Source organism: Delphinus delphis, chromosome 2 (genome assembly GCF_949987515.2).
Source record: "Delphinus delphis chromosome 2, mDelDel1.2, whole genome shotgun sequence".
Classification (NCBI taxonomy): domain Eukaryota; kingdom Metazoa; phylum Chordata; class Mammalia; order Artiodactyla; family Delphinidae; genus Delphinus; species Delphinus delphis.
In genome coordinates, this window is record NC_082684.1 from 101,097,302 (window position 1) to 101,122,771 (window position 25,470).

General features: G+C 50.4%; 1 protein-coding gene across 1 annotated transcript in view; it reads right to left on the reverse strand.

Moving 5' to 3' along the window:
* Positions 1–3,350: 3,350 nt before the first annotated feature.
* The window catches only part of RASGRF1 (Ras protein specific guanine nucleotide releasing factor 1), a 104,078-nt gene continuing 81,958 nt past the window's right edge, over positions 3,351–25,470 (reverse strand). The window contains exons 21-27 of the mRNA XM_060003597.1: positions 23,796–23,899; positions 22,231–22,315; positions 18,915–19,112; positions 14,714–14,793; positions 8,444–8,561; positions 6,518–6,586; positions 3,351–3,860 (exon numbers count right to left, since the gene is read on the reverse strand). Coding sequence (XP_059859580.1) covers positions 3,768–3,860; positions 6,518–6,586; positions 8,444–8,561; positions 14,714–14,793; positions 18,915–19,112; positions 22,231–22,315; positions 23,796–23,899 — 747 coding nt within the window. The 3' untranslated portion in view covers positions 3,351–3,767. The remainder of the gene's footprint in view (positions 3,861–6,517; positions 6,587–8,443; positions 8,562–14,713; positions 14,794–18,914; positions 19,113–22,230; positions 22,316–23,795; positions 23,900–25,470) is intronic.

A 25,470-nucleotide genomic window follows, 5' to 3' on the forward strand; every position in this document is an offset into this window, starting at 1 on the left:
CCAGGACCCTGTCCTGTGTGAGCAGGACATACCTGACTTCCCTTGCCGGCAATAAGAAATGGGCCTTGACTGTCTCTGGGCCACGAGTCACTTGATCTGAGTGTGGGTAGTAATTGCACACTGAACATACATTATGGCGTATGCTGTGATCAGTGCTGATAAGGGGCTGTCTGAATGAAAATAGAGTCAGGTTGGGCCAGAGGGAGTCTGCCTGATTTCACCATCAAGCCCTGCTGTGGTACCTCTGGGTGACTCCCCAGCCAGCCACTCAGGGGCCCCGGCAGGCCCCTCCCACCTGCCACCTGCCTGGTCCCCTCTCTCCCTGGATGCCTCACCAGACTTGCTCAGCCATCACTCGGACTGTCTCTCATCTGAGACACTCAGGCCCCCCACTCTTTGCTCAGCTAGAAACCTTGGGTTTCTAGCCCTTCAAGGCCCAGTTTGGGACAGTGCCTCTAAGAAGCTCTCTCTGAACAACCCCCTGCCCCCGTTTCTTTTTTTACTGTTTTTTTTTTTTTTAATTTCAAATGAAGTGAAATCAATATAGTATACAACTAACCATTTTAAAACATATAATTCAGAGTTATCCCATTAACTGATATAATTTCTGATCACATCTGGAGCACTTTTTAATGAGCAGACGGTTACATTCAGTTCTTTCTGTCTTTTTTTTTTCTTTTGAGGTGAAATTCACATAACATGAATTAACTATTTTATTTATTTTTATTTTTTAATTTTTGGCCACACCACGTGGAATGCAGGATCTTAGTTCCCCAACCAGGGATGGAACCCGTGGCCCCTGCAGTGGAAGCGTGGAGTCTTAACCACTGGACCACCAGGGAAGTCCCATGAATTAACCATTTTAAAGTGTAGAATTCAGAGACATTTAATGCCTACAGAACACTGTGCAACATTGTGCAGTACCTCTCTCTAGTTTCAAAACTTTTTTTTTTTTTTTTTTTGCGGTACGCGGGCCTCTCACTGTTGTGGCCTCTCCCGTTGCGGAGCACAGGCTCTGGACGCGCAGGCTCAGCGGCCATGGCTCACGGGCCCAGCCGCTCCGCGGCATGTGGGATCTTCCTGGACCGGGGCACGAACCCGTGTCCCCTGCATCGGCAGGCGGACTCTCAACCACTGCGCCACCAGGGAAGCCCCACGCCAGATCTTTAGTTGCTGGTACGTGGGATCTTTTAGTTGTGGCATGTGGGATCTAGTTCCCTGACCAGGGATAGAACCCAGGCCCCCTGCATTGGGAGCACAGAGTCTTAACCACCAGGGAAGTCCCAAGGCAGGGACCTTGACTGCATTGTTCATGGCTAAGTCCACAGTGCCTAAGATGACCTGAAACAGTCAGGGCTCTACAGATAGCTCATGGTTAGCAAGTGCTTGTCCCGTGCTCATCACCTCAGGGTAGCAGCTTGTAGCAGCACACTGAATCCTCCCAGCAACCTTAACTGCTTTTCTGTGTCTGAAGAAAACAAGCAGTCATGGAGCCTGTTGGCTGCAGCTCCCAGGGAAAAGGGTCTTGCCTCCCAGCGGGCCTCATGCCTGTCACTGAGGGTCGTGTTCTGGGCCCACCCTTCATGGGTGGTTGTGAGGAGGGGTCTGGGGAGGACCAGTGCCTTCCCTGGGGCCACACCCATACTAGCTCTTCCCCAAACAAGTGTATTCTTTCATGCTTCTGGGATTTCGCTGGTCCCCCTGCCCGGCATGTCCTCCCCGCCACCTTCTTCTGGAAAATCATCCCTACTTATCCCACACCATCCTTACACCTCTGTAGAGCTTTTTCCAGTCCCCCACCACTGTCCTTTCCTCCGTGGTGTCCCCAAGGCACTTCCTGCACCATCCTGTGACAGCGTGGCTCAAACGGTCTGTCTCTCTAGTAGCTTAAAGGTGGCTGCACATTCTTTGTGGCTCTTCCCATCAAGAGGAGGTGCTTGATTCTCTTCCCCTTGTGACCAGGCTGGCCTTGGTGACGTGCTTGACCAATAGAACACTGTGGGTGTGGTGTTCTGGGAATTCTGAGCCTAGGTCAGAAGAAGCCTTGCAGCTTCTGCCTGAGTCTCTAGGAAGGCTGCTCTTCGGACCCAGCTGCCATACTGTGAGAAGCCCAAGCCACGTGGAGAGGCCACGTGTGGACGCTCCGGTTGACAGCCCAGCTCAGCCCCCAGCTATGGGAGAGCACCATCTTGGACACCCCATCCAGTCGAGCCTTCAGATGACTCCAGCCTCAGCTGCTCTGTGACCGGCACCTCACAAGGGACTCCAAGCAAGAACCACCAGCTGGACCCAGTCAACTCACAGAACCGTGAAAGATTGTTTTCAGCCATCACATTAAGTTTTGGAGGTATTTGTTCCTGCTGCAATAGAGAACATCAACAGTCTCCCTCATCAGACTCTGAGTACCCCCCAAAAGCAGGGATTCTGCCCTTATCGCTCCAGATCTCTGGTCTGAGCCCAGGGCCTGATAAGGACCAAGTGCTCAGCAAATATCCCTTGCGTGAATCAATGAAACCCGTCAAAATTCCGCTGTTCACCCTGAGATAGAATAGATTTATTAGCAAGAGGTAATCAGGAAACATATATTTTTACAAAAATGGAAATTTCTTTTTTTTTTCCAAACAAGCTGTAAGTTGAAATATTGTAGGACTTGAAAGAGAATTCTCATACCACTAGGTATTGCTTACAGCAAAAGTTGTCTGTTTGTCAGAGTGGAGCATGCCTGCCACTTCAGAGTTAACCTGTGTTTTCTATACTGTACAATGTAAAAAATAGATGGTAATATTCACAGAATAAGCACTACGGTACTATATTCCTGCTAGAAGGCATTTAGACAGGACTACAGTATATGCAATAAAAACACTTGGTTATTGATTTCCTAATTCTACAGTGTGGTACTATTTTTTTCACAAGGCATACAGACTTGGAGCAACTCAACGTAAGCTTGTAGTGACCGTTAGGCAGCTCATAGAGGAAAAGTGACATTCTTGTGTGTTCCCGACTCGCAGTGAATGCTGGGCAGCCGTCGGCAGAAGTCGACATGACTTTGTGTTGTGATTCTGTTTTCCTCAGGAAGTTCCAGGGCCTTGTCCAGGGTTATCGAGACTGCTAGTCACGCTACCTGGGTTTATTCTCAGAGCCAGGAGCGACGTAGTGCCTGAACGAGGTGGTGGCCTCAGTGTCGCAGGGCGTGGTTCTCAGCGGACAGGACTCCTTTCCCTCCAGGTCACTGGGAGACACGGAGTTTTGAGACCTGCGATTTTGGCTGAAAAAGCTGCTTTGGAAATTGGCATCACCGTCAGCGGGAAGATTCGTCGATGACTGGACTTCAGGGTACGGTTCCCCCTCCCGCCTCCCCCCTACCCCCCACCCTGTTATAACAGCTACATGGAACATGCCGGAGGATGCTGTGTGGCCAGCTCAACCCAGGGGCCTGGGCTGGGGACGGACAGAAGCAGGACTGGTGCCAAAGATTCGTGTATGCACGGATTCTGTTTTCCCTTTGGGGGAGAGTGAGGGGCTGGGAAGAACAGACTAAGAGTACAATTGTTTCAGAGAAACAGGCACTGCAGGAAACGAGGGATGGGGTGCGTGGACCAAGTCCTAACCGGTGCAGAGATTCATATTTTGGTTCTACAGGAATCTAAGAACAAGAACGGATTTGTATTCTTGGAGAAGCACATACTAAAGAAGAAAACCCAGAGAAACCAAACGACTATGTACAATATCATATAGCATGTGTCCATGGCGGTGGGCTGGGTACAGCTTCAGGTGGGGAGTTTTGGTTCTATTCGGAGAGAACACTTGTAGAGACTTTCTTCGTCCATTACAAAAGATTGGTCCAGTAAATATTGGGTTACCTGAGAAAAGGAAAAGAGAAAAAGGAATGGCAGGGCGATGGGACCTCCATAATACTACGTGGACGTCGGGTGTCTCCCGGGAATCAGGCACTAGGGTGGAGGCGGGGAGGGGTGCCAGGCTTGCACATGAGGCAAAGGTGCATTAAGCAGTGCTGTTTCTTAGTATTATTTTTTGCCTTTTTTGTCTTCACAGTAATATAAAATCACATATAGTCAAAATTACTCTTGACCACCGTTTCTTTGGTTGAACATTAGGTGAAATATTTGGGGCTCATATTAAAAAAACATCTCTATCTACATATCTAAAACGTTAATTGTAGCATCTAGGTAGTGGATGTACGGGTGTTCACAATTCTTTCAATGTTTCTGTATGTTGGAAAAACGTAGTTAAACACCAGGTTTTGTAACACCGAGAGAGATTCACCCAAGAGAAGACAGTGGAAACTGAGGCCGTCTAAGGAGGCTTTCGTCTCATGGGGCTCACTCCAGGGCAAAATCTCAGAGTGGAAAATCAGGAAGAGTCACCTCGTGGACTCAATCACTCTCCTTCCTCCTCCCTCCCCACGTCACACTGCTCTCAAGTGTTTTGCTGGATTCCTGTGTGTTCAGTGTACGATGAGAGATCAGAGCCCAGATCTCATAAGCAAACCCCACCCGCCCTTCGAAAAGCATCTTCCCAGGCTCATTGACTTGTCAGTTGTTTGGAGCCGGAGGTTCATGTTTTTCCACAGAAACTCAGAGCAGAAAGAAGAAAACACATTATATTTCTTAGCACGTAATTGGGAATCATCTGAGCTGCTTGAGAAAAATCAAGTCTTTGTTGCGAGCGTCTTTGCTAATGGACCCTCTGCTACTGTGAGGGACGGAACCGGCTTCCTGCGACGCTGATCACCAGTCACAGATGAAATGATTATTGTGTCTGATGAGTGGCTCTCACCCAGCACCTCGAGGAAGACAATCTCAGCTACCACGGTCTAGATTAACTCATAGCCACTGATAAAGATGTGGTGATTTTATAGCCATGTGAAATAGACCAGACTTTTATAAATAGCTAGCAGCTTCCTGTGAACAGTCCTTTCTAGAGCACAAAATCTCAACCCTCCCAAACACTCTGGGAATCAGCAGACTGGTTAGTTAGTTTCCTCCGTCATGAGCATTTGTTTCCCTAAAAATTTTGCTTTAGCAGGAGACTGGCAGCAAACACCACCACTGCAAAGCTGTTAAGGAAAAGAGTCTAAAGGGCAGTAACATGTATTTGTATTGCCTATGGAGCTCGAGGGCTAGTTTAAGAAGGGGCCAAGGCCTAATACAGGGCCTGGCACACAGTACATGCTCAGTAAATACTTGAGCGAATGAGCGAACAAGGAAAAAGTGGCACAATTGGTTCACCCACTGATTTTTCTTCTCTTTGTGGCTGTCAGCTATAAGACAGATAGTGAGTTCACGGAACATGGCAGGAAACAGGGCAAGTCTATCACAAAGGAAGGTAGAAGGGAAAAATACTAAGAGCTTGATTTTCTGGTATGTTCAGGAGTGTGTCTGGAGCTGGATATCTTTTGTGAACTTCAAACTAGGAGGTTAAGAAGCTGGATGGAAAGCAAGTACATCTCTGGGCAGCGTAAAAAAGTCATAGGATTCGGAGCCAGAGTCTGGATTAGCAAGTCCCAGTTATTTTAACTGTAAAATGGGGCTAACAGCACAGGGTTTGAGTAGTGAAATGAGACTAACATGCCAACCTCTCTCCATACAGCCCCACCACCTTTTAAAAAATGCGTATTAATCCAGTCCTGTAAGCTCCTTTCAGGGCTTCCCACTCTCCTTAGGACACGGCTCCAGATCCTTCTAGAAGCCCACAGTCCCACCTGGTTCAGGCTTGTCTGAGGCTACTCATAGCTGCCGTCTGCGGTCTCTGTGCTTCTCAGATGGGCCCTGTCCCCCAACCCCAGTACAGGCCCTGGATTCACACTCTCACAGCACCCTCTGATTCCCGAATGTACAAGGTGTTTTCTCCCCCACCTTGCCTATAGCAGCAAAAGACTGAAACAACCTAAATGTCCATCAGTATAGAGGATCGAATAAATACCTGAATTTCTCTGCAGCCGTAAGGAAGAAGGAGAATGCCTCTGCCTCAACGGGAAATATCTCCAAGATATGTTATTAAGGGAAGAAGGAATGATGCTGGAGCAATGTATAGTATGCTACAGTAGACATTATAGTAAAAAAAAAGTTGGGGTGTGTTTGCATACACACACAAAAAATGGATGATACGGTTGGCTTTGGGAGGGGAACTTGGAGGCTGGGGGACTTTTTGCTGTGTGCCCTTTCTAGCTGTGAGTTTTGAAACTGGTGAGCAGTTCGAAAAGATATGATAAACACTGCCTCTCCTGCCTCAGGGGAGGTCAGACATGATTATAAACCATCCCATGGCAGGTAAAAATCAGACAGGAGCTGAAAGATTAGCACAAGCGCAGTCCAAAGGCGGAGGAACTCAGGGCGGGTCAGGGGACAGGGGACAAGAAGGGTTTCCGAAAAGAGAGGGCCCAGGGAACTCCGGGGCAGAAAGTGGTTGGGTGTGGAGCGGAAAAGGCAGGGAGGAAGGCAGTGCAGCCAGAGCCCTTGTGAAAAAGCGGAAGTGACCGAAAAAGCTGCCGGCTTACCTTTGCCTGGTGCTCTATCTTGTACGCAGTTTGTTGAAACTGGCGAATCTCTCGGATGATATGGGATATCTGCGGGAAGGAAGGAGGGGTTTGGAAGACAGTTTTCTCTTAGTACCCCCTCCCCCAAACCCCCTCCCCCCAACCCATGCAACACAACAGAAGGGACATCCACAGACATGTCTGCAGTCAGCCTCTTAATTCACCTCCTGGGAGACCCCACTGAGGCAGCGAGAGTTTCTTTAAACCAGCCACCTGCCTCAAAGGCTGACACTTGGTAAGAATCTATACGTCTACAGGTTATAAGTTATGACATAGAGTATTTGTCCTTCTCTGACTTATTTCACTAAGTATAATACCCTCTAGGTCCATCCACATTGTTGCAAATGGCAGAATTTCATGCAATTGATTTATTTATTGAACTATAGTTGATGTACAATATTCTATGTTACCAGGTGCACAATATAGTGATTCACAATTTTTGAAGGTTATACTCCACTTATAGCTGTTATAAAATATTGGCTATATGCCCCGTGTTGTACAACATAACCTTGTAGCTTATTTTATACATAATATTGGGTTGGCAAAAAAGTTCGTTAGGTTTCAAGTAAAGACACATTTTTCATTTTTACCAAGAACTTTACTGAACAACGTATTCAGTAACCGAACGAACTTTTTGGCCAAAGCAATAGTTTGTACCTCTTAGAATTTCCTTCTTTTTTATGGCTGAATAACATTCCTCTTTCTCCGTGTGTGTGTGTGTGTGTGTGTGTGTGTGTGTGTGTGTATACACCACATCTTCTTTATCCAGTCACATAATCTATAAAAATACTGCATTACTATGTCATATACCTGAAACTATCACAATATTGTAAAGGAACTATACTTCAATAAAAAAGATGCATATTCTGAAAGGTAAAAAGTGTATTTAGTAGGGTCACATGATAGATGATGAAGAAAGAATTGTTTTAAAGACTCAGAGATAATACGGTAAAAGAAAATTACCCATCATTTTCTCTGAGTAATGAAAATAAATGAGTGATTTTTGTTGCTGAAAAAAAAAAAGAATCTATAGGTTAATTATACTATGTGATTAAGAGAAAAACATATCATTTGATCAGTGGTGCTGGCTTATCCAACATCCTAAAACAGCCCCCCTCAATTCCAGCAACAGCTAAAGGCCTCTGCCACTTTCTACGTGCCCACCACGTGCAAGACCACACCAAGGGGCTCCCCCATCCTGTTCCCAGGTCAGTGCTGCCAACTTGCCTTTGACAGAGAAACCTTACCTATTGAACAAAATCTCGGGAGGAACCCCATGACACAGAACCGATACAAATAGAGGCTCTCTAGTTGGAGTGAGAAGACGAGAAGGTTGGCTGGAAAGCAGGCTCCCTGCTGGAAGGATCCTCATCTCCCCTCTCAGGGTCTAGACTCCTCTGGGGAAACTGGAAACCTACTTGCTTAGAGGTGCTGCAGAAATGACTTTGCTGCGGCCACATAACGCAAGTGCTTATCTGAACAGTAATGGATGGGGTGCGAATAAAGGGGCAGGCTTTGGAGTCTGACAGACTTGGGCCCCAGACCCGGCTCTGCCTTTTCCTTAGGGGTGACCTTGGGCTGGTCATTGATGACTCCAAGCCTCAGCCTGCTCACCTGTAAGGTGGAGAATAATAAGAGCACCCACCCCTCAGACTGTGGGCATTAAAGGAGGAGAGGCAGGTAGAGCTGGCTCCGGGCCTGCCAGATGCTAGCTGCTCGTTTGAGGAAGTGACTGTTCTTACTGGAGAAGCTGGGTTCAGGCTCCCCAGTGCGTGTGCCGTGTCCAGTCGGCCAGGACTGTCGGGCACAGCTCGGGTGAGCCCGGGGCTTGGGTCTGGGTTTTGATGTTCCCCCCACCCCTGCCCCGCTCTCCTGTGGGGAACGCACCATTCTCATCTTGGAGAAGTTGACCAGGCCGTCCTCCGTGTAGTTGGGCGTCCCCTCTTCGATGAAGGCCAGGTCAGTGAGGTACATCCCCAGGTAAGGGACACAGGGTGGGTCACAACTTTGAAGCAAATGGCGTTAACAGAAGTTTTTCACTTAAAAACTCGAGCCTCTACCAAGAACAGAACACCCCGCATGCATCTCTCGCTTTGCTGGAGGGAAAGGGATTTCTATTCGCCGAGAGTCATAGCAGCTCTTGGGGCTCGGACTGCCAGCTGGGTGTGAGGGTCAGTCCTCCGGGGTGGTGGGGGTGACATGGTGCCTGCTGGGGCCTGGGGCATCTCAATCAATCACCCCTCCCACCCCAAGCCAGAAGGCCCTCCTCTACCTCTCCGCTCTCCCTCCCAGATGGAGCCCTGGGGCTTGGCCGCCAGCCCCCTCCCAGCTCGCCTTTCCTTTCTGTCTCTCCCCTGAAACTCTCCATCCCGATCCCGCCCTAGAATCACATCCTGGGGGGCTTCACAGCACCGTGCCCTTTCCTGCCAGTCACCACCAGCCACCCCACCGAGCCCCTTGTCTCTTTCTTTCCCCAAGACTTCTCTCCCTTTACTTCTTCCCCACTGGGATCTCTGCCCACCCAAGCACTGGGCTGCCAGCTCAGGGAACCCTTGCCCTCTGAGATCACCATCCTGGATTCGGCTTCTGGGCGGGGGCGCTGGGTGAGACGGCTCCCAGGACCGGTGGCTCCTGGGGGATGGCTTTCGTGGGGATGGTACTCTGCAGTATGGGCCGGACCTCTCTGATCTGTGGCTCTGAAGCAGGGGCTCCTGTTACTGTTCCTGCACAACTTGTTCTGGTGCCTCTGGGTGGGGTGCTAGGTTAAGGGGGTGACTCTGTGATGGGTCCAGTGGTCACTCTCCTCTGGCAGAGCTCCAGATAGTTCACCCAGGGGACTCCTCAAACAGTGTTCCGGAGCCTTCTCTCAGCTCAGCACACAGGTACAGGGACCCGCCTTTCTAGCCCATCTCACCTTTGTCTCCTTGTGACAGTCCTGCCACTCCAGAGGAAGGGGAGGCAGGGAGGATGGTAGAGCAAGAACAGAAACCTGGCCTCTGTCCCTTGCCTGCTTGCTGTGTGACCCTAGGCCAGTTCTTTCCCTCTCTGGTCCTCAGGTTCCCCTCGTACCAGAGAACTAATGTTAGCTAAGACAAGTTTAAGTGATTTGAGAGTTGATTTTAGGTGATGCCCAGACACTGTTTAAATAAATTGATTCATATGATAAGAAACATTAGATTTTCACCCCCCCCCCCCCGCCCCACTGCTCAAGGAGAGAGCTCATTTGGTGACAGCATAGCTTTGACTCTTTCTAACACGTGCCGTTTTCCTCTATTTTTCTTTTTGAACAAATAGTAACAGGTCTCACTCAGGAAACACCAGGATCTGGCCAGAATTTAATAATATTATTTTGATTTCACTGTATTTATTTTTTATGGTAACCTGTGTATTTATGGCAAATACGCTGGTTTCCCATTTGCTGTATAGAGTTTTCCTTCTCATTTAAATGTATTTCTGGGAAATAGTGAGTTAATTTAAAGGAGACCATTAAGTAAATGCAAATATAGCTGACACACGGATACGGCAAAGTCTTGAAGGAAGTGGATGCTTGGAGTTTGGGAAACAGTGAGCAGGAGAAATGTTTTTTGAACTGTCGGTCTTCACCCTTTCATGGGTGTTAAAACCAATTTGGTGAGTGTTGACCAGATTTTTTTTAAATTAAAAAAAGAGAGAATAGATGATATCTGGGTTCATTGCATGGACTAAAACTGCTTTGTGAAATTTTTGTTGCTGTTATGCATATATACATTTGTATATAGGGTCACACTGTCAAATGCAATTTTTTTTTTTTTTTTTTTTACTGTGAGTTGTGAAAAAGAAAAAAAAGCAAGAATCATACTGGTCACTGGCAGACCTCTCTGGGTCCTTCTGGCCATTATAGTCCATGACTTCTACATGCCTGGCTTTTCACTTCCTTTCCGTCAAACTCCAAGTCTGGAGCACAGGCTGGTGGATCTGATGGAGAAAGAGTTCAAAGGTCTGAGCAGCCGCTCTGGAGCTGGACGGCTGAGGCACTGTGCTGACCGGCAGGTTCTGGGGGGCGCCGCACTCCCCCTGCCCTTAATGGGAACCAGGTAGCCCGCAGAGCTCAAAGGACCTCTTATCTCAGATAGAGGCAGAAGGGGAAGCTGGGTGCTGCTCGCTGCCTGTGAATGACTGAAGAACGCAGGGTGTTTCCGAATGCCTCACAGGGGCTCTGACCACCCAGACCAGTGAAAAAAGTCTGGGAGTCCTCTGGTGTCCCAGGGAGGTGGATCTCCCTGAGGTGTTTACTGGGGTTTCTGATCCAGTAGTGGAAAGGTGATGGACGGGCAATTTAGTCACGGCAAGTGGCACTGCCAGCCCCAGCACCAAACTCTGTTCCTGTTTACTACCTTCACAGTGAGGGGTCCAGGGAACACCACTCTTAATTCAACCACGTACACACACACACGCACACACACGCACACCCAACCAACCCAAATCCAGAGCCACGTAGGTAAATACATGGGGCTGCTGGAGTGGCCAGTGTAGGGGGCGGTGGGGACAGGTGTGGGGCACACGGGGCTGGTGGAGGGCCCCCAAAGGGCCCCACTGCATGGAGACAGACCGTGCTGAGCATCTGAGTGAGCAGGGGAGCACGGTAGGGGCTTCGTGTAGACAAAACACCCAACCTATGGCTAGCTCTGAACTTTCCATGTGGGCATCTGGCCCCTGTCAGGAGGGATCCAGCCTTGCCCTGGATCAGGGCGGGGCCAACAAGGCTGAAATTGTGTGTGGGGGGGCGCTTCCTCTTTCGGCAGAGCCCCGCCATGCCTGTGTCTGACGTTTCAGGGAGAGAAAGAAAAGTGCCCCGTCCCCCATCCTAAAAGCTGCTCCTGGCGTTCGGGCAGGCCTAGACGGGGTGACACCTGACAGCTGGATCTCGTCTGTGGTTGTTTGGGGCCCCCGCACTTGATGTTTCTACCAAGAAATTCCTGCTGATGTCAAGGGGGATGAAAGAAATTAACTGGTACCGGCGACAAAGCGAGATGCAGCTGCCCGAGGGGCGCTCCACCTGACCCCAGGAAACGGGCGGTGACGGCACGGGTCAGCCCTCTCCTTCACCCCGTCGCAGCCGTGGGATGGGCTGCTCTCTCTTATAGGTCTCGGTGCTGGCATGGGGTGTAGGGAAATCAGGTACTCAGGTTATGGAAAAAAAAATTTTTTTTTTCTTTTTTTTTTTTGGCAATGTGTGGGCAGTGTGGGTGGGACTCGGGGTCCAGTCTTGCTTTCTGCCTCCTGGATACTCCCTGCTCTGTTGTCTCATTAGCAAGAGACTGGGCTTTGCTCTGGGGCCACAGACAGAAAATAAAGATGGAGCCCCTGAGACTCTGGAACTCCAGGACTCTGGATCCATCATATCCACGTAGATAGACGGATGCTCCCCCCGTTTGGAGGTGGCTGCGTGGTGACCTGCTGGTCCGCTGGCAGACTCGCCCCTCCAGAGCTGTTCCCACCCTCCACTGACGGGAACAGACGGGAAGGGCTTTCATGGCAGCAGCTAGCAGTGAGAGCCCGGCCCCTGCGTTCCTTCCGTGGGCATCCTATTCAAGCTAAAGACAAAAGTGCAGATGAGCCCGTCAGAGACGGACGGGCAAAACTGGGACTGGCCCCCAAAGAGCTGGTGACCGCATTTTACTGCCGAACGTAGTTAGCCCTCAGCCACATGTTGTTGGCTGGAGCTGTGGGAAGGTTCTGGTCCCTGGGTGGCTGAGAGGAGGGGACAGTCTCATGGGTTGGACCAGGGTGTGGTTTGGGGAATGAGAAGGGTAGATAACGTTCATCTGGGGGCGCCCGGGCAGGGGACTGAAGCACCGTAGGTGGGCTAGGGGATATTTAAGAGAGTGGCTGGGGATGGGAGGCAGGATTTGGCGGTAAAGGGAAAAGGTCACGTGCTAGCCCGGCTGCTGGCACAAGGCTGAATGATATAATGACAGAAGAAAAAGGATGCCCAAGACCTCAGAATGGGTCTGAGGACTTACGCGGTGGGGTCCGTCACGGGCTCCTTGTCTGGGGGGGTCACCAGCTGTGCCCACCACCTCACTGCACTCCCTCCGGCCCGTCCCCTGCCTGGTGAGACGACCCCCAGACCCTGACACAACACCGCTCTAAGTATAAACCTCAGTGCCTCCGAAGAAAGAGTGCAGACACGTTTGCCCCAATCTGTCCTTCCCCTGCCTGGCTTGGCCTATATCTCCATAAGGCAGGAACCCGGTTTGCATAAAGGTCTTAGCGCCCAGATGCCCGAAGACCACCTCCGTCCCGTGTGGCAGGGAGCAGAGGCGTCTGGGAGAGGCACTTACATAGGCCCACGGGTAACCTGAAAGAGGGAAGACAGTCAGCATGGGGACTCAGACAGAATGGGGGACCACGGACGCGGTGGAGGCAGCGGCGGCGGTGGACGAGGAAGCCATGTGAAGGAGGCTGATGGAGCAGAGCACCCTGCGGGCGGACGGACAGGTTGGTGAATGCACGGGGGGGGCAGCTCCCCGCAAGCACAGTCCACGGGGGCTCCGCAGAGCCCAGGCGGAGGAGAGACGGCCGGACAGCACAGATGGGTGGAACATCTGTCTGAGGACACAAATAAAGTGGAGATGGTCAAGGCAATGGCACACGGAGCCGGCACAAGGGACAGACCAGGTACGGCAGGAAGAAAACGAGAAAGGCAGACGGGGGCTGGCAGGGCGGGTGTGTGGTGTGTCAGAGCCACCGGCGAGGCTGGACGTGCTGGGTGGTCGCGGACTTCAGTGGCCTTGTACTGGCAGTGAGCACGTGATCCCTCGCGGAAGGGAGGAAAGGCATTCCCGGGCTCTATAAGGAGCCAGGACCCTAGAGGTCTCCCAGGGTCTCTCCAAAGTCCAGCAAGTAGCCAGCCAGGCAGGGAGAGAGAGGGTGAGGGCCAGCCCAACAGGGCACACGTTCAAGTGCCCGAGGGGAACACAGTGGCAGAGACTAGTGGAGAAACCCCAAGTGCGTGTCTAACCAGAGTGAGCAAACCCACATTTCACGTGCGTACGTGGCCACAGCATGTACCAACGGGTCGAGTCACCGCTGCCCTGGGAGAGCTGGCCTGGACCCTCATGGGAGGTAACCTCGGGCAAACCATGGAGCACTGGCCTGGGAGGCCAGCCTGGGCCGAGGCCCGGCTCTGTCACCATGGCCCCAAATCCTTGGGCCAGCCACTAGTTCCTGTGTCCTTGTCTGGAGAAACATCATGGGAGAATCTGTCTCACAACAGTGGTTCTCAACGGGGGCGATTTTGCCTCCCTGAGGATAGCTGGCCATGTCTGGAGACCTTCTCGGTTGTCATAACGGCGGGGGCGGGGTGGACACTGGCATTTCATGGGTAGAGGCCAGGGATGCTGAGAAACATCTTTCTATGCACAGGACAGTCCCCACGACAAAAACTGTCCTGGTCTAGGGACCTCCCTGGTGGTCCAGTGGTTAAGACTCTGCACTTCCACTGCAGCGGGCGCAGGCTTGAACCCTAGCTGGGGAACTAAGATCCCACATTCCGCGTGGTGTGGCAAAAAAAAAAACAACAAAATCCTGGTCTAAAGGACAAGAAGGTCGAGGTTGAGAAGGCCCACCTCCCAGGCAGCGTTAATGGGGCTGCACACACCATGGCCAGGCAGGGCACAAACTTTGCAAACTATAAGGTGTAAATTACTGGTAAAACCATATTTCTTCGATTCCAAGATGCCATTGTGTGTAAAATGCACTCTTGTCTTGATGGCTAATTATCCAGTACAAAAAGGAAACACAATCATACGAAACAAATACACTGACTGTGAGATGCATCCTGATGTCAGAAATGGTAAAATGTAAAATAAAACGTGCATTTTGGAATCAAGGAATCCGGCACCGCTATTATCATCATCACAGCTACTGCACGTCTCAAGGCTATTGCTGTGCCTCTCCCGGGAAATGCCCTGACACCTTGGAATTTCTCTGGTAGAAGATGGAGGACAAAGCTGACCTGCCCTGGGGGTCTGGGATGTGTAGGGGTCGGTCTTGTGGGTAGACAGATGGACAGACAGACAGACCTCCTGCTCCAGCCAGGGGTGGCACGTGAATGCCTCTGCAGTGTGGTTCTCCAATTTAAAAAATAACGGTGACAAAATGACACACACTTACTTTTTCAGAGCTTCTCTCAGATTCTTAAATCTGCCCTCTGACGACACAAGCTTTTGGAGCTTATCAATCAAAGTTTTTGTCTAGAAGGAATCAGAAGTATTTACAGCACACAGCAAGGCCCGCGACTCTGGCCCACACTCCGGGGCTTTGCTTTGCCTCCTCGAGATAGGGCACGGGGATCTGGGGACTTCCTGGGTCTGGGGACTTGACCCTGGACTCCTGAGGAGGCAGACACGGATCTTTGTTTTGCTTGCTCGTGCTCATACATCTTTCAGAAACATGGGAGTAGGGTCAGGAGGGTCCCAGTGTCAGGGTCCTGAGAGCTGGGTGGTTGGGAAGGACTTGGCGGGGGTAACTCCAGGGACCTGGACCCGATACAGGGCATGGCCGATGCGTCATCATCACGATCTTTCTAATGACTGTACCCAAAAGATGTGACCATCTTCTCATACCTTCACTTTGCTATATCAGGAGCACCACCCAGATTTAAGAAGCAAGAAAAAAAGATGGCAGGTGAACTGATCATCAAAGGAGAAAAGACTTTGATGGAGAAGAGGAAACCCTGCAGCAAAGGGTCCCATCTGCCAAATGACCTGCCAGGCCCTGCCGACGTGTCAGGCCGGAGCAACTTGGGTGGCTGGAGTTTGTCTTAAGGGACCAGCTGTGTGCCACAGAGCATGTCCTGGGTGGAGCCTGGCTCTGTGCTTCTCCTGCATGACCTGGGGAAACCCCTTCACCTCTGAGGTCCTCAGCGCCCTCATTCATAAAACGGGGAGATGACTAGTGACCACCTTTCCAGCTCTAATCCTCAGAATCCAGAATGTGGTTGAGAAACCGGGCCGGAGACGAGCCGTGCATCTTATTACCAGAGGGGCTAGTCAGCCTGGAGGGGACACTGGCCACAGAGGCCAAGTACACCCCTGATCGTCGGGTCTAATTTTTATCTGAGAAAACTGCCTGCGGAAGACGACAAGCTAAATCTTCCTTCTGATGGAAGAAGAGGTTGGTGTGCACTCTTCAAGGAGAAAGGATGGCAAAGCACACCCATCTGCTCGGTCCCTCCTATCAATCCGAAGTCTTGCCGCCTGGTTTGGACCGACCCCGCTCAAAGCAAACATTTATTCTGGATCTGGTGAAAGAGCCACAGGCCAGGATGGAACGAGCCCCACCAAGCCAAGGGCAGGTGATTCTGCTTTCACCTGCGATGACCCTTCTCAGACGCCCAGGCCAACCTCCACCCCAGGCTCTCAACGGCCCTCCTGCACTTAATCTCTTTCCAGAGCTGTGCTCTTGCCTCCTCTTCTTTCCCCTCCACCTGCAGAGACATGAGATGCTGCAGCTTGAGGCCAGATGTGGGGTCTGAGTGTCCAGAGCCCTCAGTGGACTCTGTCGCCCACCCTCAGCACGCCCGTGGGCAAGGTAGCGCTCCACTCACTTTGCTAGGTTTTGACCTTCGTATCTGGAAAACGGGAGGGTAGGTCCAGGTGTTCCTTAAGGGCAATACTCGTTCAGACAGTCCAGAATTGTGGGTGACATAAAAGCTACACAGCCACGTAGCATCACCACGCTTAGAGACCATGAAAAGGTACAAAGGATATTCTGGTGGGTGGGGTTTTTGCATACACTTGGGGCCAATTCGTGGCTCTGAGGTGGGCACACTTTGATTTCTTCCGCACCTGCGTGCTTACTTGAGGTGTGTGTCTGCTCCTCTTCCGGTTATTGCTCTCTGTCCAGGAAGGAGATGTGTATCCTGGGAGGCCACTGGATTTTCCCAGCTGCTGCTTAGAAAGTGTGTTCTGACTTGAAGCAGCTCAAGCACCTTCTGGCCATGCCAGGAGCTTCCATCCTTTGAGGCTCACTGGGCTAGCAGGCCCCCTGGGGCCTTGGGCATCTCTGCTGGAGTATGGACACCAGGGAGCCGAAATATGGGAGCACTTGGAACACGTCTCTGAAACCAGAGACCAAGCAAGGAGCCTGCCTTGGAAATAGTGTCAGGACGAAAGATGATTATATATGGCCTCTTAAATACCATCCTTTCCTGTTCACCAAACAAGACTTCTGGATGGCCAAGGCTGCTCCTTCCAAAGAAGCCAAAAAGTATAGTTAGTCAAAGAGAGGCTTATGTCTCTACTGAAATCCAACCATTCCAGGGAGAGGAAGCACATATAACTGCATTAGTCATCTGCATCATCCTATAGAGATGCATCATCTGATCCTTTCCCGAGGGAAAGTTTTATTTTCAAAGAGGATGGGAAGAGAGGTTGGAAGAAGAAAGGGGAGGCACCGGACATCCCAAACTAATTCTGACTCTTGCCGAGGCTAGACTGGACTTGGACACAGGCTTTTCTGCTTTGGGCTGGCACATGGAAGGGAATGATAAAAAAAAAACTAGCTGCAGAAATGTGGCCATCTTGGCCTATGGGATACCTGCAGAGGGACAGTGAACTGTTCCTGGTTGGTGTTGACCAGGCCACGGCCACGGCTATCCAGAAGCTCTTGGAGCCGGGCACTATGCACACGGACAACTATAGCGCAAACTGAAGGGCTGGGGGAAGCCAGTGTGGTCCAGTCTGCCATAGAGGGTGCAGGCCTAGATGTGTTTTCAGAGGCATCTTTGATTTTTTGGACCAGGCTGGCTGGCCCTAGGTCTTGAATGACATCCCGGAAGGCAGGACAGATCACACACCTTGACCTCTAACTGCTCTCCATTTGCACTCTCCTCAGAGAATGGAAGACTTCAGGATGGTCAAGGCAGTTCCCTGCCAACTCTATGACAAGGATGACGCTGGGGAATGAAGCCAAGAAATTCCCACACCCCCAGAAATGGGGTAGGAAAATGGAGCCTGGTCTGTGGGCTTCTAGAAAAGATGACATCATTCTGATGGAATAGGGCAGGAGAAGAAAGATGCTGACCTGAAATGGGTCCCTCAGACTCTGCCCATAGCCACGTCTGAACCTCGACAGGCCGACCAGCCTAGATGACTTAGAGGTTCTGTTGCAGCCTTGCTCAACCCGACTTCAGGAGTTTATGACACTGTGTGCCACGTGTGGCCAGATGTGCCTGCTCACCTGAGCTCCCGCACTTCCAGCCTCTGTTCTTTCTAGAAGCCCGCTCACAAGAGAGACATCTTCTGGTTTTCGTCCTGACCCTGGCATCTCTGTGTGCTAAGCAAGAGGCCCAGCCTCATTGGATGGAAGGGGTACTTTGCAGTCCTGCTGGAATCTGGAGCTGCAGTGATTGGCTGGCAGAGGAAGGGCAGCAGAGATGTCCCAGGGCTGTCCTGAGATTGGCTGCTTATCTAAGTAGGAGGGACTTATGGACCTGCTGCCTGCCTGGGGAGTAGAATCATGCCCTGCCATTGGCACGAGGAGAGTAGTGAGGGGCAGGGGAGAAACAGAATTATGAGGGGGGTAAGTCCAGAACGGTCCAGATGGGACAGGCCCCTTGGAGACCCTGGGCCCCACACAGCCCACCTGGCTGTAGGACCAGAGACACTATAACCAAGTTACTGGTGCCTTTGGAGGTTTACCCTGTCCCTTGGTGGTCACTGTCCAGCTTTCTGCCAACATGCAGGCTGGGGCAGGGACATCCAGTGTACCCAGAAAGGAGGTGGCCTAAGTGTCCCGTTGTGCTCTCCTTTCAGGAGATCTGCCTCCTCGTGACCCCAGGGCAAGGAGCTTTATTCCTGAGGAAGATTCCACCTTATGGTTTTTCAGAATCAGGTTCTGAGTGAATAAAGATCAAGCCCATATTTAAGGTCACACACTATCTATGGGTAACAGGGACAAGTTAACCCTCTGGGGGCCAGAAGGGCTGGTGAAATCAACATCCGAGGAAAGGACTTGCAGGATCATCTGGCCACCATCTCGGTAACCTGCAGATCTGGACTGAGATCCCCAAGAAGTCACCACTCTTTTGTCCCAACTCAAGGAAAAGAGCGTTGGGGCCAATAATCACTGTCCTATATCCCACTTTGGCATATTGATTATTCAAGTGGGAATTAAAGTCCCACAAGGTCCTAGTGCCACATCCGTTGGCCTGACATCTGGTCCCAGGTGAAATAGGAGAAGAGGTTCTCTGTTTTACCTGGGAGTACTGGCCCTCACCCTGTCCTTCATCCACCTATGGATGGTGGCCCTCTGGTCTCTCCGCCCCAGCCCCAGCCCAGATCATCAGGACAAGCTGGCTTCCTGCCCGCACCTGCTTAGAGACTTTGAGCCATGTCTTTTTCAGCCGGAAGATTGCGCTCCGGTTCATGGATGAGGTGATCTCCAGAACAGCATTGTAGTTGTGTAAGCATCGGCATATGTCAGCCACGGCCACCCACTTCTCAATGGCGCTCACCCTCGCATTGATGTCCTCATTGCGGATGATTTCTGAAGCAATCAAGTTACTGATCTTTAAGCCCATGCAATAAGATAAGAAAAAAGTAAAAGGAGTAAGTATTGTAAAGATGATAAATCACCATTATTTGCAGATTAAATGATTGTCTGTTTGAAAATTCCTGGAAGAATGAATTGGAAAACTGCCAGAACAACCAACGGAGCTCATTAGGGTAGCTGGTTAAAGACTCAATAGACAAAAATAATTTTTTTTTATATATTAGCAATACCAATTAGAAAATACAATGAAAAAAGATACCATCTTCAAAATACCAGTGGGAATCTGGAAATTACCTGGGACCTGTAATGAGAACTATGTAGGATGCTACATGAAAAATAAATAAAAATACCTTTTATTACCAAAGGTAATAAAAGAATTGATTAATGAAGGAAAAGATTAGATTCCAAAATGGAAAGGTAAATATGTCTTTTTTCAAAACTAATGTACAAGTTTAATGCAATCCAATAAAACACGCAATGGGAGTTATCTTGAAAACTTGACAAAGTAATTCTGAAGTTTATCCAGAAGAACAGAGAGTTAAGAAGAGCCAAGCTCTGAGGGAAACTCCCACCATACAACTAAAGCTTGGATAGGACACACACTTTGGGGCATCCCTGGTCTCACATATCCAAGGACTACTCTACCCCTGCACAGCAAACAATCACATACACACAAACAAACTAAATGTGGACTGGACCTGGAGCAGCCAGGGGGTAGGAAGCTGGGGCCAAAACATCAGGGAGCTACAACCACAAGGAACTGGGGCAGCAGGAAATACTGGACCTCCCTGTACCTTTCTTTGCAATTTCCTATGAATCAATAATTATTTAAAAATAAAAAGTACAAAAAACATGACTTGTTATTAAAAAAAATAAAGGTGATTAAAGGACAGTTACCAATGAATATAAACTGTAGGGCTTTACCACCCAGAAATATTCTTCTTTAGAAAAATTTCTAAGGGATGCATATAAAGAAGAATGAATTATAAAACTATTTAAGAAGGGAAAACTACTGAAGAGAATCCGGGAGGAATGGTAGTACAAAATAGCACACATATTATAAACCTTAATTAAATTGAAGTAGTATTTTTTTTTCCATAAAGAAAACACTGAATTCAAAACAGTTTTACATATGTTATATAACTTTTTTAAAGGAATAGAGTAGTCAAATCTTCCAGAGAAGAGAGAAAAAAGGAATACCTGTCAACTTATTCTATGAAGCCAGTACAATCTTGATACCAAATCCAGATACAGAAAATACAAGAAGGAAAAATTACACATCCATTTGTTTAATATAACATGAATATTTTAGATTTGTCCATGGAACACAAGGAGGGTTGAATATTAGAGAAAACTCTGTAACTGTCATTCATCACATCAACAGATTTAAAGGAGAAAAATCATACGACCATCTCAATAGATGCAGAAAAATTTTTGATAAAATGCAGTATTCATTTATAGTAAAAACCACTATGAGCAAACAAGGAATAAGAAAAAGAATTTCTTTAACTTGATAAAGAAACAAACATTATCCTAAGCAGGGAAATATTAGAAGCATTCTCTTTAAAACCAAGAACAAGATTCACTATCACCATTTCTGTTGAACACTGTCATAAAGGGCCAGGTCTGGAGGCACCCAGGATGCAAGTGCATGCACTCAAGGGTGAACAGTCCCTTAAATTTTGCCCCCTGAGCACCTCGTTCAACTTACCCTAGTTCTAGCACTGATACTGGAGATCCTACCGGTACCAATCAATAAGATAAAGAATTAAAGACAACAGGACTGGGAAACAGCAAAAACAAAAGCAAACCAAACCCTGTGTCAGGGAGAGATTAAGAAACTGTGAAGAAGCTGTGAATATCACTTTCAAAGAGGTACACATGCTGTGTACCTGAAAACAAAGGAAGGTGGATTTTAACAGAGATGGCCAAATAGCAGGTAGCGATGAGGGTAGCCCTCTGGAGGTGGGTTGTGGGGGTTCAAAGCAGGTTCTCCTGCTGATGACTGGGGGTGAACTTTAACTTCCTTGAGCTTCGGTTTCTTCATCCACAACAGAGAATTAGACAAAAATGAGAATAACAGGATGAAATGAGATGATGCTTACGAAACCCTTGGCGTAGTGCTTGGCACATGGTCAGCATTCAATAAATGCTCACTTCATAGTCTCACCTTTTACTTACGTGATTCCTGGGCACACACTGGGGGAGGGGGTGGGGGGGAGAGGGAGGGACTTTTTATTTTTGGCCGCGCGGTGCGGCATGTGGGATCTTAGCCCCCCGACCGGGGATGGAACCCACGCCCCCTGCATTGGAAGTGTGGAGTCCTAACCACTGGACCACCAGGGAAGTCCCCGGAGAGGGACTTTTTTTGCTGCCTGGTGCTGTGGTTGGACTTTTGGGTCAGGCGTCCTCCGACTCAGGCCTTGTGTGTGTTTCCTGGGGCCTCGCCCACATCCATCGCTTCCTCTCTCCTGCTATACATCCTGCTCTCCATTCTACGGCTGTGTTCCCTGTCGGGCTCCTCCCCTGAGCTGCAATACCTGGGTCCTCCTTGTTTCCTCCAGGCTGCCGAGGACCTTCCCAGGATGAAGGTCCACCCCCGGCTGTGCGTGACATGATGCGGCCTTGACCAGGCGGTCAGGACAAGTGGACTCATATGCCTCCACTTCCGGCCGTCAAAAGCTTTTGTGTTGATGGTTAAATTCATCAACAGAGGAATGAAGATGCTGAGTGCAAATGCCCTCAAGGCTATCACAAGGCTGGGGGTAGACGGGTCCCTGCGGCTGCAGGGGTTGGAGCTTGGGCAAATGCGGGGAAGTTGCCGGGAGAGATTTCTTCCTTCTGGCTGGGGCTGTAGCGCAGAGGAAGGCCACGAGCTACCAGACACTGGTCAGGAGACCTCAGGTGTCTGCCCTGCAGAGGCTCGGTTTCTTTGTATCTAAACTGTGATAACAGCCCCCATCTTTTAGGATGGGCGTGAGCTTTAAATGAAATTATCATGCCCATGAATCACAGAGCTGGAGAGGACCCAGGTGGTCTGGTTCTAGCCAGGTGTACAGCCCGTTCAGAGGGTCTCACCGAAGAGAAACCTGCAGAGAAAGGCACTGCACCCGCTCCCCTACCCCCATACTCACATCATTGAAATGCTTAGTGGTTTTCATGATATAAGGGGTCCTTTCATTCTTTTCCAGTTTCATCCATCCTTGTCCGAAGAACTCCCTGTAGGAAGAAAGGGAGAAACCCAGGGTGGATGAGGTTAGGTTTGCCTTGCTGATTTCTTTGCTTTGAGTTCTCTGCTTTTTGAAGTTGTCATTTCTGGGGAGTAACTTTCTGCAGAGCCCTCGAGAGGAAGGGACCCTGGGGTCAGGTCTAGCTCTGCCTCGTACCAGCTGTGTGGCTTTGGGTAAGCCCTTGATATCTCAGGGCCTCAGTGTCCTCATCTGTGAAACGGGAATAGTGACAATACTTTTCTTACAGGGTTATTGTGAGGCTGAAATGAGATATGGTGCGATGGGCACATCAGATCTTGTTTTGGATCTTGTTTCTGAATGGGAGAGCTCCCGTTTTAAAGTCACCTTGCAGAAGCTGGTCTGTAGAACAGGGAGGACAGAAGCCCACAAAAAAGGGCCAGATGGAAGTACAAAGGAGCTTGCAAGCCAAGCCAGCAGCGTGCTCTGGTAATGGTGACCTCATGGGACCATAGACCATCCAGGCCTCCAGGAGAAGCTCCTTATTTGATAGTGACTGTGAGAGTGACCTGGACAGTTCCATGGGCAGGAGGGAGCAATAACTACTGTCAGAAATAACTGCTGTCTCTACATGCAGGAGATGCGGCAGGTTTCTAAACTGTCGACACTCTCTGTCTAGGTGAGGTAGTGCCCCAGTCGGTGGGGGCCTCTGTGTGTGCCAGGTGGGGCTACCTTTCTGGAAAGCAGAGATCAAAAGTCCTACAATGATTCATAACCTCAGAAGCGGTGACTCCAATTTCAGGAAACTATTCTAGGACAATTGTCAGAAATTCAGAGACATATTTAGTTACAAGGAGGTTTACCCCAGCTTTAAACATAAAAGTGAAAACTGGGAACAAGCCCACGGCTTAGTGCACGGCTGGGGAATACTGTGCACTTATTAAAAACAGTGTCTTTACAGATACCATTTTGGTGTACCGTTAGGCGAATAAAGGGTGGTACAAAATTATGTAGGTGGTATAGTTACAACGAACAGCTGGGGGTGATTGACTACAGGCCAGAGCAGGTAACAACCGGGCCTTGGGGCTGCTTCAAAGTCCAGAGAGTCCCCCCAGAGTCTGCTCCTGCACCTGCATACACACCGACACACACTCATGCGTGTGTGCACATTTGCTCACATGTACATGTGTGCACATACGTGAACACACACTCCTTTTCTAGACCTTCAGGAAAGGAGCACCGAATTAGAGACGCTTCTGGAAAAGTGTGTGTGTGTGTGCGCGTGCGCGCGGGCACGTGCGTGTAGCTGGTAGGTAAGGACGGAACTTGGGGACAGGAAAGGGGATGGGATCCTCTCTCATCCCTGCCGGCACATGCATTTTTGTTGCAAGCTGTGGAGGATCAATCCATGCAGCTCTGGAAATCTACTGCGCATGCTTCAGGGATGGGGATTCAGCCAAAGACGGTGCCCGAGGAGGAAGGGTGGGGTGTCTGAACCTGCACCCACTCACTCATAAGGGATCTTCTTGAAGACCAGGTGGTCCAACAGGGTCAGCTGCTCCGCGATCTCCAGGGCTGAGTGGTTTTCAAAGGGCTCGGCCTTCACGCCTTCAGCCTGAGAGGAGCAAGGTCCCAGTTAGGTCCATGAGGGACACCTTCTGGCTTTTTGGCCACTTCTTGGAGGGCATCTCCACCTCGATTCTGGTGAGTGGGTGGGCGGGGCGTGACTGGGGAGGCCCCCCGCCGGCAGACCTGCCGAGGGGAGATGAGGACGGGATGGAGGGGGCTGGGAGTCACTGTCTGTGGTGCCCCGTGTGTGTGTGTGTATACGTGCACGCGCAGGCCTGTGCTGTGCTTCAGGGTCACTCGTTTGGTCATCACTTGCCCCCAGAGCATGGACGAGACGACAGAGGCACCCAGAGACTAATAACTAGCCCACGGCAATCAGCCAGAAACAGGCCGACTGAGACCCGAACCCAGGCCGTCCGACTCCAGGCTGTGATCCGTCTCTCCCTTCGGGTCTTGTCTGGGTCCACAACTGGCTCCATAAAATTTCTTTTTTTTTTTTTTTCTTCTGGCTGTGCTGCATGGTGTGCAGCTTGTAGGATTTGTGGGATCTTAGTTCCCCAAGTGGGATTGAACCCGGGCCCTCGGCAGTGAGAGCGTGTAGCCCTAACCACTGGACCGCCAGGGAATTCCCCATAAAATTTCCTTTTAACCTTCATTAGCAGAGAAGAACTCACCGGTGTGAGTGCCTCCTGGGACAGTGCCCCCGTCCTGCGCCCAGAAGACAACTGTCTGCCTTAGCCCTGGGTACCAGGCCCCCGCCCCCAGGGCCACCATGGACACCACCTTTAAAGGTGACCACTACCTGAGCCCCCCAATCAGGGGAAATCCTCAGCAAGCACTGGCGAGGGGGCCGGTGTCCCCACGGCAGCGATTAGACAAGAGGAGGCCCAGGGCACAAAGGCCTCTGGAAAGTCTGCTGGATCTGGGAGAGGCTGGAGGGAGCTAGAGAAAATAGGGGGAGGGGACAACTGTGCAGTCTTGGGAAGAGAGTCAGGACCAAGCACGCCCCTGTTCTCCCCCTTGGGGCCAACAGGGCTGCGAGGGAGGAGAGGGGCCAGCTACCCTGCCCAGAGCGCCCGGCCAGCCGGCGGAGCCCCTGGAAGCTGCACTGATCACAAGGAAAGTGGGGCGACCCCGAATCAAGGGAACAAGCCCCCCCTCCTGGACGGAGTCTCTCCCTCCCACTTCTCGGCAAACAGTCATCCAGGACTGCCCTGCCAGGTCCCCGCGAGACACCAGAGACAGAAAGACCAGAAAACACGTCCCTGGCTTCAGGAGCTCCAGTCACAGGACCAGAGCAAGGACAGAGTGTGGGAAAGCCGAGGAAAGGGCTCCTACTCCAGCCTCTGCGTGGTATGTGTGTGTGGTGTGTGTGTGTGTGGTGGTGTGTGGTGTGTGTGTGTGGTGGTGTGCGTGTATGTGTGTGTGTGGTGTGTGTGTGGTGTGTGTATGCGTGTGTGGTGTGTGTGTGTGTGGTGTGTGTGTGGTGTGTGTGTGGTGGTGTGTGTGCGTGTGCGTGGTGTGTGTGTGTGTGTGGTGTGTGTGTGTGTGTGCATGTGTGTGTGTGTGTGTGGTGTGTGTGTGGTGTGTGTGTGTAGTGTGTGTGGTGTGTGTGGT